A 13,721-nucleotide genomic window follows, 5' to 3' on the forward strand; every position below is an offset into this window, starting at 1 on the left:
CGCGTGCGCACTGCGGCTTGGCGGGCGGGAGTCGCCGGCTGCCCGGGTCTGGGTTGCACCTGAGCCTGGCTTCGTTCCCCTCTCAAGCTGCCGGGCAACCCGGTGACTCTGGCCTTCCTCCTGCGTCCACCATGCAGAAAGCGGGGTGGAGGAACCCAGCTCCCCCGTCCTGTTAAAGTTAGTCCACGTGTGATGGCTTCCTCCCCCGAGTCTTGACTGAAAGCAATGCTAAGAGTCACAGCAGATAATATGGCGCTGGCGGTGGGTGTAACCCTGTCAGGGAGACCAGCTCCAAATTGGCTGAGATTTCCAGTGGTCCTGGGACCATATTTTTTTAAATGTATTTTGGGAGTGTTGGGTAAGTCGAAATTTTGAAAAAGTAGAGATTTGAAGTATTGACAGGAAGCTAAATGAGAAAAAAAATAAGGTGACCAGATATTTAAAAGGAGAAAAGGTAATCATTTCCATTGAAATAAAAAAACAGCGTACTGAAATAAGCAAAATAAATGTTTTTTTAAAGTTTAGGAGAAGAGATAACTGCACATAAATTTGCATTTTATTCTGTTCTGATATGGTGGACCAAACTCTGGAATGAAATACTCTGCTTCTTTCTTAGAAGTACTTGGCCAATGAGAGAATTCACCAGACCTTGTAGAAATCTCTTTCACATTTGTGACTTTACATGACAGGAAACTTGAAGCCAAACCAAATGAATTACACAGTATAAGGCCTTGTTCAGCAAAATAATGGACTCTGACTATAATTATGCTCAAAGCTCTGGCATGTGCGTGTCTTCACCTATAGGACTCCCAAAGCTTTTGCCTTCAGGAAATGTGGAAAATTCTGTATTATACTCACAGACTTTATCCTTAGGGATTCTCAAATGACTCAAATACTAGGGTGGTCTCTGTTAGCTTGATTTGGGGCTAATAAATTGCTGGGTATAATTTACTTGTTTGGAAAACTAGTATCAAAACATTCAAAGAAAAAATATTCCATGGATGTATACTCTCTTTGGATGGGAAAATAAATAGTTCAAGAGTCCAGTCAACCAGAGAGGGAAAAAAGAGGAATCATGCAAGAGGCCTAGTATGTGTCCAGTGAGACCTCAGGCACGAAGAGAACTTTTACCAAAGATCCAAGGTAGTACAGCAGGTCAGAAGTGACTGGAAAGGAATGACACAGACCACTGAGAACACAGATGGAGCTGGACCTGCTGGCACGTGCCTATGATCCCAGCTACTCCGGAGGCTGAAGCAGTAGGGTCAGAAGTTCAAAGCCTACATGTGTAACTTAGCTAGACCCCGTCTCAAGTAAATTTTTTTAAAAGCTGGAATGTGGCTTATTGGTAGAATGCTTACCTAACATGCACAAGACCCCAGGCTCAATCCCCACCACCTAAAAAAAAAAGAGAACGGAGTACAGGTGGGAAATACTACATGAGGTCAGGCTGTCCAGAAGTGATTAGGAGGTATTTGAGTTAGCTGGACAGAAAAAGATAAAAAGGGTTTTGGTTTTCCACACAGCCCATTGTCATGGTGTTAGATGACCAAAGATATAAATATGTAGTTCTGATTTTGATTTTTCATCTGATAAGGAAAATGATGGTTATACTGGAGATGAGAGAGTTAAAGCTCAAGATTACTAAGGGCCATAAGGGAACTTCAGCTACTCCATGGAAATCTTATATCCTGGCCACATTTCAGGAGAAGGCCATATCACAGCGGTCCCAAACCAGGCAGGGTAGTGCAGGCCTGTAATCTGGCCCTCAGGAGTCTGAGGCAGGAGGATTGCTGCAACCCAACACTACTTGCTAACAGCACATTTAACTGTAGCACCCGGTGGTCCATCCCTCTTTCACAAGCCCCACTTAGGAGAATATGAGGATCTTGGGGCTATCTACATATAAACTGTATTTTGTTGTAAAATGCCACAGATCATTTTTAGAAAAGTTTAAGGGATACATTGTCATAGATAACTTTCTGGGTTTCTTTGAAAAATGACACATCTCTAAGATCGAGGTTCTTCATTCACTTCTTGTTTGCCAACTGTAATTTCTGGAATTTAATTTGCAGTTTCTAAGCCCCAGAATTTCAAAAGATGTTTAACATCCCCTAACTGTACTAAGGGAGCCACATTTCAGTTGAAATTTTTTAAAAGTGAAGAAGCCTTTTATAATGTGATGATGTCTCCTCAATTTAGATGGGATTTTTGGATTTTTGTCAAGTACTCTAAATGGTACCTGTCAGACTGAGAATGGCAGCACAAAATATAGGGATAGAGGAAGGTAGATTGTCTTCTTGTCTGTGTGATAGACTAACCTCCCATGTTCTTCAGGTCGTTCCTTCATTATGACCTTGTGAGACACGTGTGAGCCCATAGGTTTGACTCTCGGGTCTGCCAAACACAGACAAATATATCTTACACTTCCTTGTCTCTGGGACAAAATACCTGACATCCACAGTGTAAAAGAGGAGAGAGGAAGGGTTTATTCTCATTCATAGTTTCAGACGTTTCATTGTGGGGCTGGCACACAGAAATGTCATGGTGGGAGTTTCTGAAGCGGAGGAAAGTTGTTCACATCATGGTGGCCAGGAAGCAGAGAGAGAGAGAATGGAGGAGCCAAGGAGAGAGAGACACCTTCCAAGTCATGGCCCAGTGACCTGTCTGCATCCCAGGCCCCTCTGCTGTTTAGCCATAGCCGCCCCCATGGTATAATTATGTCCCAAAAGCACACACACACACACACACACCTGCCCCAGTGCATGGGAGTTTTATGGGTCATTCTAGACCTAAACTGTAACATTCCATCCTTTGCTTCCAAAGGACTTGTGTCTATCTTATTATACAAAATGCGTTTAGTCCATCACTAAAGGTCGCCAGAGGGTTAACAGTTCCAGCATTGCTAAAATGTCCAAAGTCTTCTCTGAGATTCAAGGCAAACTCCTAGCCATAATCCCTTGTAAAAATAAAAAAAACAAAGTTAAATACTTTAAACATGCGGAAGGAAAGAACAAGAGGATAGGAATTGAATAAAAGCAAGACTTAAACCCAGCTGGCAAACGTAAACCCTTTCAGGAGCCCACCTCCGATCACAGAACAGTTTGGGGGACATTCTAGAGCTAAACCATAGCACACATTATTGTAACTGCGTCTTACTGTTACACGTTCAATCTGAAAGTGACTACAGTCACACTCTAGAAACCCACCGGCTACAATCAGAGTTCCAGTTCATTTTATGAGGATATTCTCTTGAGTATAATTCCTCAAGATCTCTCAATCTAACCTAGCTATATCCAGCTCCTCATTAAAATATTTATATCATGCATTGTAAATGGCCAGTGTTTCAACAGTGTAAGGGAGACGTTAGTGGTATTGTGAAAAAAGAGGACATTTTACTTCGTGCTGAGCACAGTTCCAAGTTCATCGCTTCTTCATTGTAACATTTTAGTGGTGGCATATACCTGTGAGCCCAGCACTCGAGGCTGAGACAGGAGGATCATCATGAGTTCAAGACCAGCTTGGACTACGTAGTGAGTTCAAGGCCAGCATAAACTACGTAGTGAAACCCTATCTCAAACAAAAGAATGTGTTTTTAAAACATTCAACTTACATTCCATGTCTGCATATTTTCTCTACATACAGCCTTAGTTTACAATGCTACTTTATATTTTCTACTTTGAAATATAGATTAAACTTTGATAGTATTGGTTTTTAATAGCTGTCTAGTATTCTTATGTTAATGTACTATAGTTTATTGACTCATTTTTTTGGTTTGTTTTTGGTATCGAGGATCTAACACAGGTGGTGGAACCACTGAGCTAAATCCCTGGTGCATCTTAGTTTTTTTGCATAATTTATGAATGACGTATTTTAAAGTAAAACTCTTAGGCCACAGGTTAGTATTTTTCTCACTGGTTCGTAGCCATGTTTTCTCCAGCCACTTACCTCTCTGATTCTCTGTCCCCTAGGCCTCTCTAGCATCCAGCATCCTCCCTGGCACCCACAGGTCTCTCCACAGTCACTTCCGAGCTTACCAAGAGAAGGCTTCAGCTTGCTTCCCCACCCTTGCACCATTTACTGGGAGGTGACTTTCCCAGTAGAGCTGGCCCATGTCATCCCTGCCCGCTGAGCTTGCTGACCTTCCTCCACAGGATGCAGAGATAGAGCTGCTGAGTATCTCGCCACAGCAAGCATGGCTTCCCTCCAAATAGGACACGATACTCTCCCGTCTTCCCTCCCGATTGATGTTTCTTCCTGCACACTGAGTGGCACTGTCTGGCATTAGCTTTATCTTCAGTTTCATCGCATCTCTGTTTACTTCCCTAGCTTTGGGCTGACCGCAGCAGCTTGAGGTGGAGCTTTCCGGTCACTGTAAAGTGTTTCCAGGTTTCCTCGGAGGCCTACCATCCTTACTTTGCGCAAAGTTTACGTCGTGTTCAGAAGATCTTAGGGGTTTTTTTTCTTTTAAATTGAATAAATGTTTACAAAATAATTATTCCTAGTTCCTATTCAGTGGCAAACTATAACAGAACAACAAAAGGCCAACAATAACAAAAGCCAGATCTAATGAATAAATAAGAAAACAGGCAAATAAATTTTTTAAAAATTACAACCTAGATTCGCCAGTTCTTTGTGCCACTGAGTAAATACTGAAGAATAGAGACACAAACTGAGGACAGATAAGAGTAACCCATGTGGGTTGATGGGCCTTTCGGGTCTGGCTATATATAGAAAATTTCCGTGACCTCATTTCAGAGGAAGAGTGGCCAACTTGACACGACCGGCAGGTTTTGTTGTGACACTTGGTGTTGGTGTCATCAGACAGAGAAGTTTTGTGTAAGCGTTTGGTACAGGGAGTACGTGCATTAAGAGAACAGAGCTTCCTCTTCCTCTCTTCCCATTACCTCTAAGTAAATACTACAATCTGCTGACAGAATATTTAGATCCTGAAATTTCTTTTCAGCTGCTCATTTAAAATTTGGGAGAAAACAACATATTTGGGCTGTCCCAGTCACACACAGTTATAATCCCAGCATCGGGGGCTGAGGCAGGAGAAGCACAAATTTGAGGCCAGCCTGGGATATGTAGTGAGACCTTTCTCAGAAGAAAAGAAAAGGAACTTTAAAAGGGCTGGGGATGTAGCTCAGTGGCAAAGAGCTTGGTGGGTGTGATCACTAATCCTGCAAAAAATAAGCTAACAGATGAAACCTAACACGTGACTAATTGGATCATCTCTGTGAACTGCTTGTCCTTCCAGCTGTTCCCTTCAGCAGGTGCAAGCGCTTTACTCGTTTCCATATCAGCCGATGATGGCTGAAGCTCCTCACCTGGCAGTCCCGGAGATGGAACAGCAGGTGCCCGTGGAAGCCCCTGCCCCAGCTCCTGCACAGGAAACCGGGAAAGGTAGTTGGCACCGCGACAGTGTAGAGCAGTGACACTGGATTAAGCGCCTGTTGACGAGCAGGTTTTAGGAGGAGTTGCAGCTCTGTTTCAGTGTTATAACCTCCTCACCTTTACGAGTGTGTGCCGAGCCCAGCAGGGCATGAGAAGCCCTGGATGCGGCCCTGGAGCTGGAACATAGCAAGGAAAGAGAGAGGTTGGATGGGCATTTGGGGCTGGGTGTGCATCCTGTCCTGAAGGCAGCAGGGAGCTGCTCAGGATGTAAGCAAGGGGCTGGCCTAAGCAGATCGGTGTATTTAAAACCAGTCTACAGCCAAACATGGAGATGCAAGTCCACGATCCCAACTCCTAGGAGGATGGCAAGTACAAGCCCAGCCCGGGAAACTAAGCAAGACCCCGTCTCAGAATCAGAAGTGAAGGGCTGAGGGTGCAGCTCTGTGGTGGAGCACTTGCCCGGATGCGCAGGGCCCAGGGTTCAGTGCCCGGCACTGGGTGTAGAGAGCAAGGAAGGGTGTGAAGTCACGAAGCGGAGTGGGGACTGATCTGGGAGGGCATGAGGGCAATGGGAAGGGGTGGAGGACGAGTTAGGAAGTCCTTGGGGGGAGTTTCCTGGCCATGGTTAGTGGGTTTCCTGTAGGGGCCAAACAAAGCAAGGAATCTGGGAGAAGCCCTGTCTTGGCCGTTCTGCTCTATAGTGACAGCACACTGAGGACAGGCGACCTTGTGACCGGAGGCTGACCCGGCACCCAGCTGGAACTAAGGGCTGTGGCCCACAGGCGGTGGGCGGTGTCACAGTGGCAGAGTGCATCGGGAAGGAGTCACAAATCCCAAAAGAAGCCACCGGAGTGGGCCCCACAGCCCTTCCAAGGGCTGTCACCCCACTGCCCTGAGGGCCACTGGCTCCCTCTCCCAGGTTCCCAACCGTGAACTCCAAGGGGAAGGACTGACAGCACATGAGGCCTTGGGTCAGAAAGACAGAATTAGAAGAGGGGCCAAGCAGATTTCGAGGAGGTGCAGACTGAGCTTTCCTCCAGTGCAGCAGTACGGCTGTGGGGGTCCAGGAGCACCCTGACTCCATTGCTGGGGTTCCTTCCCTCCCTGTGTGGCTCTGGGCAGGAATCTCCCCAAGTAGAGACTACAGGTGCCAGCCCCTTCATCCGGAGGGACTGAAGTAGTGTGAGGCAGTAAGGAAGAAAGACCGCCTGCCAGTAGTGTGAGGCAGTAAGGAAGAAAGACCGCCTGCCCCTGCCGGTCTTGGTTGGGGGATTACCAAGTAGGCGGGGATGGAGCAGGAGGTGGAGGCATGAAGGGGCGGGGCAGGGAGAGGGGAGCTCCGGAGGAGGAGCCCGCCTGGGAGGGTCAGTTTGGGTGCTCCTCAGCTAGTGCGGGTGGGGGATGGGTACGTACCGGGGTCACTGCTGGGGGAGCGCAGGAGATGCAGATTCACTTCCTCCACTTCACCTTCTGGATGTGATCGTTTCAGAGGCTCCGAGGGGAAGGAAGAGAAAAGCCAAACCGACAGAACCCAAAACGCCCGTTGAACCCAAAAAACCTGCAGAGTCCAAAAGATCTGCCAAGTCCTCAAAGTCCAAGGAAAAGCAAGAAAAGATTACAGACACTTTTAAAGTGAAAAGGAAGGTAGACCGTTTCAACGGCGTGTCCGAGGCAGAGCTGCTGACCAAGACGCTGCCTGATATTTTGACCTTCAATCTGGACATCGTGATCGTAAGAAGCCCCCCGGAGAGCGGGTGTAGCCTCTGGGGGGGGCTCCGCTCAGACCCTGTCGCGGGGTGACCTTGGACCTGAACTGTCCTGCTTTTGCTCTTTTGGCCTCCTCTTTGTAAAAGTCTTTGCAGTACATACTGGTTACATTAGTCAAGGACAGCGGGTACGTGGGCACGACACATCTTAATTCCTGTTGTGTCCCCTGCCCTCTCCTCCCTGTCCGCTTTCTGAGGCCTGGTGTCTCACTGAAGATGCAGGGTTCGTACTTATGGCAGCTAGATGCAGTAGTCACGTGATCCGTGGAGCGTGTGACATGGGGACAGCCGAGATTCTGAGCGTGCAGTCTGTTCAGTAACTAGGCTGCTGTGCAGGCCATGTGGGGACCAGGCCGTGGCCGGACGGAGCTCTGATTGGATGGTGCTGCTGTCCTCTTCCCCCACCGGGCAGGGTGGGGCTGGTTTGTGAACCCCACAAACCAAGTAATGAAAGGAACTCTTTATTTATTTATGTATTCTTATTTATTTTGGTACCGGGGATTGAACTTGGGACCTTGCTCTTGTGAGGCAGGCGGCGGCACCACTGAGTCAAATCCCTGGCCCCAAAGTCTATTTCTTCTGTGTGGAATACTTTTTTGGGAACCAAGAATAGTACTAATTGATAATGTTGATGGTGCTGGATTAAATGTTTTCTTATCATCAATTCAGTTTTGTCTACTGCTATGCTATTGAAATCTTAAAGCTTATTTCCTACTTTTTCAGACTAATATGCAATTATTTTGTTTCGTAGATTGGCATAAATCCAGGCCTCATGGCTGCTTACAAAGGCCACCATTACCCTGGACCTGGAAACCATTTTTGTAAGTGGTTCATTTACTTTTAAATGATTTGTCTTAGCTGGCACGGTGGTGCACACTCCCGTCCCGGCTACTCGGGAGGAAGACAGCACAGGTGTGAGTTTGAGGCTTCATGAGACCCTGTGTATCTGTGTCTCTCTCTCCCCATCTCTCCCTCTCCTCCCTCTCCGTCTCCCTCTCCCTCTCCCTCCCCTCATACTCTCCCCCCACCCTCTCTTGCACTCGCTCTCTCTCTCTCACACACACAAATGCAAAAAAAGAAACAACAAAAGATGTAGCTCAGCAGTAGAGAGCTTGCCTAGCATGTGCTTGTGTGTGTGTGCAAGGCCCTGAGTTCAGTCCCCACTACCTCCCCCAAAACATCTGTCTTTATTAGCAACTTTCTTTTTTAAACCAGTTGTGGTTTGATTTGTGTATTTGGTACTGGGAGTTGAACCCAGGGCCTCACTCACAGTAGGCAAACACTTTACTGCTGAGCTATGCTCTTAGCCCTTCTTTTTTCCTTTGAATTGTTTCTGTGAGTTTTACTACTTTTTAAAAGCCAATTTTTAGTTAATTATCTACAGAACAGCAGTGTGTTGTGCTGGTGCAGACCAGAGTTCTGTTGCAGATCAGAGTGTGTCGAGCTGTAAGGTTAGGAAAAGTGACTGGCGACGTGCTCTGCTGAAACTTCTCACTGGCAGAAAATAGCAGCGAAGGCCCAGACTCTGGAGTGAGTCTCAAGGTGTCTGTCACCGCTGTGGCACCTCTGGTGTGGCATGGTTGCCTCCCATGCAGCACCTGGCAGAACCACAGGTGTGGCCGATTGCCTCAGGAAGCGCTAGTCCATTACCCAGGAGTAACGTGAAAACCATTGAGAATCTGTTTTTGGAATTAGTAATACACCGTTTCTACTAGAGGTTTGCTAGAGAAGTTAGTGTTCGCTTCCTCCAGCGTGGAGGCGATTGAGTGTTCCAGTCTCTGACGCAGTGCAAGGGTGGTGTGCTGTCCCCAGCTGCTAGATGGGAGGCCGGGTTCTGAGCTTCCGGCGTGAGCAGCTGTAGTTCTGGAGCAGAATCCAGTTGGCTTCCAGGACTCTGGCCTGCAGAGACCAGCGGCCCTCTCCCCCGCAGGGAAGTGCCTGTTCATGTCGGGGCTGAGCGAGGTGCAGCTCAACCACATGGACGACCACACGCTGCCCGGGAAGTACGGCATCGGCTTCACCAACATGGTGGAGAGGACGACGCCAGGCAGCAAGGACCTCTCCAGGTAACCGTGCAGCCAGTCCCGGGGCTGGAGCCCGTTGTGCACCCCCGTAACCTGGGCGCGTCGGACGGGTCAGCCGCGAGCCGAGCTCCACACATTGAGAGCTGCCTGAATTTAGCGTATTTACATTTGTCATATTTCCAGTTTTTTACTACTTTTTAATTCAATTTTAGTAAAGAATTTCGTGAAGGCGGACGTATTCTAGTACAGAAATTACAGAAATATCAGCCACGCATAGCGGTGTTTAATGGAAAATGTAAGATTTACTTTTAAATTCTCTCTTTTCTCCATGCTGACATTAGGGCAATGTAAATACGTTTGTATTTCATTTTAGGTATTTATGAAATTTTTAGTAAAGAAGTTTTTGGAGTAAGGGTTAAGAACCTGGAATTCGGGCTTCAGCCCCATAAGATCCCTGATACAGAAACGGTAAGTCCTCAAAATTGTATTTGTAGCTCCGTTAAACAGGAATTTTTTCCTAGCTATCCCCGCCCAGCCCTATCTATTTATGCTATTATAAATTAGGTCACTCTGTATTTTGTCAGATGATATTTATATATATATATCAGCTTTTAATAGCTAAAAATTAGTTCAGGTCCTGTTAGAGTTTCAGTTAAACGTTTGTTAGGGCTCTTGATGTCGTGCTGTGGAGCTCAAGCTTGGAGAGGAGCTGGTTCGTGTGCTGTACGCAGAATAGCTCTACTGGCATTACCTGCCAGGTTCAGACGAGACAGTCATGTGCAGGGTGGAACAGCATGTGGGTAGAGACACGACCCAGGTTAGCAAAACCAGTTGTCCGTGTCTGTCTCAGCCCGGCTTCATTTTAGAGGCCGACATCAGCCCCCAGCTGGCCTGTGCCCCCACTGCCCATTATGTGCAGGCCGTTGTGAAATAATAGTGTTTTACAAACTCATTTCTGCAGCGTCTTCAGATCCCTAGTTCCAGCTTCGCTCCATTTTTAGGTTTTGTTTACAGCTTTAAAAAGCAGCTCAGCCCTTAACGCACGAGACTTATGTGCGTCGTTTGAAATGCCGGCGAGGCCCGGGTGCTGGGAGGGGCTTTTCAGGGACTCTGCCACTGCACAGGTGGGCACTGCTGTCCCATTTTCTTCTGCTTTTAGCTTCTTGTCGTCAAGAGCCCTGCATATATTCAGTCTCTTCCCCTTTTCTGAAACTGCAATTTTATGATACTTTTAACTGTGTTTTTGTGGAAAGCCTTGGAACTGACAGCATGGCTTGTCCCAGGTGGGGATCGAGTGGGCTGGGGGACTTCATTGTACATTCCTGTGCCCCTTCGTCCCTTTTTAATTTTGAGCTATAAATTTGCTATTGAAAAGCCTGTTGATAGATGAACACCAAAGGGGGGGGTTGTTTTTAATTTATTGACTTCATAATAAGTATATTACAGGTTTGACCTGAAGTACAACTAACTGGTCTGGACACTGCTTTTATATATCTGTGTAGTTATCAAGTTATTAACCCAAGTGAACGTATCTTCTCTAATCTCGGTGTGAGTAGATGGAATAGAATTGTGCCATTTCTGAGACGGAACTGTTGCGGTTCCAGCTCTGTTACGTTATGCCATCGTCCAGCGCGAGATGCGCTCAGTTTCCCCGTGCCCAGGACAAAGTCCATTACTACATTAAGCTGAAGGACCTAAGGGACCAGCTCAAGGGCATTGAACGGAACACGGATGTGCAGGAAGTGCGCTATACCTTTGATCTGCAGCTTGCCCAAGGTGCGTGCCCACGGGCCTAAACTCATTTCCCCTGCTGTACAGAACTTGCATGGGGTGAAGAGCAGAGAGAAAGTGACCGTGTTGCAGGCAGTGGGCTCTTCCTGCGTGTTAAGTCACTGAAATAAATTTCCTAGGGCTGGGGGTTTAGCTCATTGGTTCTGCTGCCTGCCTTGCAAGTGCGCAAGGATCCGAGTTTGATCCCCGGTACGAAAAGAAAAGAAAGAAATCTCCCACACCTGGGTGGCATCTACTCTGGGTGTGCACAGGCAGTGAGGGCCTAGGGAGCATTTTGCTTACCCTAAGTGAAGTGGAAGCATGTGCTGCACGGTCCGCCTCATTTAAGGAAAAGAGTTACGACTTCTGAATGAAGCTGTTCACCACATCGTTGAATGAAACCAGTTTTAACTTGCTTTTGCCTCCTTGTAGAGGATGCAAAGAAGATGGCTGTTAAGGAAGAGAAGTATGACCCAGGTTATGAAGCTGCTTACGGCGGAGCTTACAGCGAGAACCCGTGCAGCAGCGAGCCCTGCGGCCTCTCCTCCAATGGGCTAAGTATGACCCTCACCTGTCCTCCTCAGGGCTGCCTGGGGCATGGGGGGTAGGAAGAGAGGCCACTGTTAGTGGCTGGCACTGCGAATGTGACGGTTCCCTGATGTTTAGCTGCACAGACTTGGGCTGGGTGTGGCGCACTCCTGTAGCCCCAGCTCTCCGGAGGGAGCCTACCTTGGGCAGCTTGGCTCAGTGTGGAGGCCCTGGGTTCAGTCCCTGGCACTGCAAAACAAAACAAAAACCAAACAAGCTTTCACAGCCCATTTTCTTTAAGTCACAGATTCTCAGGTGAGGATTATCTATGCTTTATCTTAGCGCAGAAACTTAAAATCTTATTACAGAAGCCTGATTGATATTCTTAATAGATCTCCACTGTACTTCTGAAATCTGCGCCCCGAAATCGGCGGTTTGAGCATCTAGATGTCCTAAACAGAACTAACCCACGTTCCTTTCCCTGTAGCCGACAGCGCGGAGGTGAGAGCAGCGCCGGCGTTCGGCACCATCCCGAATGGGCAGTGGCTGTCGCAGCCCTTCACAGACCCCCTCCCTCCCTTCGCCGACCGCCCTGGGCCGCAGGAAGGGAGCCAGGTGTGAGGACGGGGCTGCGCCCTGCTGCAGTCCAGTGCAGCGCTTGGGCAGTGCCTCCGTCGCGCTCGCCCCGGTGGTGGAACCTGGCACAGCACAGCTGTGCGGTGGAGCGAGCCTGTGGACCTGCGTAGGTGGAAGGGAGAGATAGGGGCTTTTGTATCTGAACTACTGTCATTCCAGCTTTTTATAAGTTAGGTTTCCTTTATGAAGAAACTGATTTTTCTTCTGGGAGTCACTCTTCTTTCCTGGGAGTTACTCTTGATCTCTAATTTTAAAATGCCACAGCCTGGCCGGCCGTGGTGGGGCAGGAGGATTGCCGTGAGTTCAAGGCCGGCCTGGGCTGCACAGCAAGCCCCACTGCAACAGCCTGAATATTTACCATTGATCCCTAACTGTAGAGGCCATCGCCCTCGTGCCCGAGATGGGCATCTTGGACTACACAGGGCAGAGGCAGCTGGGCGGCGCTCATGGAGGGGCCCGGCCCTTGCTGTTCCGTGTGGACGGGCGGCTCGTGTTCTCACAGGGTCCGCTTTGCCCGTGTGGCGTCTGTGACAGTGGCCTGCGGCAGGTGCTGTGACCCGACGCCATGTACTTGTCCTCCAGTGGGCAGAGTGGTGTCTGCCAAGTGGACGTCTCTGCCGTCCACCGTGTCTCATTTTGCCCTCGGCTTTTAAGGTCGTGACAGACCAGGATACGAGAGGGACGGTCAGGCTTGAGACACAGGTGCTGCCGGTGCTGCTGATCTTGTGTAAACAGGTGCTCTGGGCGCGCTGTGCCGAGTCCGACAGCAGGCGTGTGTTCTGCCGGCTCTGTGAGCAGCAGGGATTTAAAACTTCCTGTTCGCTCTTGTGGCGCGGTGACCCTCGTGGGAAGGCGGACTTACACCTTCCTGATTTTCCGGTGCGTTTTCCGTGGTGCTACAGTGTCCGGTCCCGGGCCTGGCCGTGGGGCAGCTCGCACCTGCTCCTGTCCTGCGGTGCAGAGGGAGCCGGGCGCAGGCTGTTCGGCAGTGAGAAATCGGGTTCTCTGCCCCCCACACGGCATGTAGCCTGTGGTTCTATTTATGTGAGAGCCAGATCCTCACTGTGGGTCTCACCATGCTGTTTAGCTTAGCGCTGATGGTTTATTCTTCTGTGCGTGGGTCCAGTGGAAGGCACTCGTGTATTTAACTGCTGTGCTGAGCTGCTGTTTACAAGGGCGGCCGTGCAGGGCGGCAGGGCCTCGCCTCAGGGACTGGGAGCCATGGGTGTTTTTCCTTGAGGCGCTTCAGGGCGTGTGTGGGTGCTGCTTGGTGTGGGACTTGTGCTCTGCACAGACGTCCTGGGGGTGAGGACACACCTCGTTTTAGCATAACCACTCACGGAGCTCTGGTCCCAGCACGCGCGCTCCGTTCCCACCCAGCGGGCTGTGACTGGGAAACGTTGACACACCCTGTACACGACTGTAGGAGACTTTTTCATTAAATAATATTGAAAGATTTTTTAATTCATTTGAAAATCTGGTGCTTTTTACCATTTAAAACCCTGGCGTTCTTTCCCCTGTAAACCCGAGATCAGTTCACCTTCACTTTAACACGTAGAATAAGATACACGAGGAGCGGACGGGGATTTGGCTCGGTGGT

At 48.7% G+C, this 13,721-nt stretch overlaps 1 protein-coding gene across 1 annotated transcript; it reads left to right on the top strand.

Moving 5' to 3' along the window:
• The first annotated feature begins 3,541 nt into the window (after positions 1 to 3,541).
• On the top strand, positions 3,542 to 13,591 carry Tdg (thymine DNA glycosylase). Its single transcript, XM_010631333.3, has 9 exons — positions 3,542 to 5,406; positions 6,887 to 7,128; positions 7,915 to 7,984; positions 9,094 to 9,229; positions 9,400 to 9,482; positions 9,561 to 9,655; positions 10,792 to 10,963; positions 11,390 to 11,515; positions 11,973 to 13,591. Exons 1-9 carry the CDS (start codon positions 5,310 to 5,312, stop codon positions 12,104 to 12,106), a joined length of 1,155 nt encoding a protein of 384 aa, XP_010629635.1. The 5' UTR covers positions 3,542 to 5,309; the 3' UTR covers positions 12,107 to 13,591.
• The last annotated feature ends 130 nt before the right edge of the window (positions 13,592 to 13,721 follow it).

This window comes from Fukomys damarensis, unplaced genomic scaffold, assembly GCF_012274545.1.
Source record: "Fukomys damarensis isolate Sample0158 unplaced genomic scaffold, DMR_v1.0_HiC HiC_scaffold_15, whole genome shotgun sequence".
Classification (NCBI taxonomy): domain Eukaryota; kingdom Metazoa; phylum Chordata; class Mammalia; order Rodentia; family Bathyergidae; genus Fukomys; species Fukomys damarensis.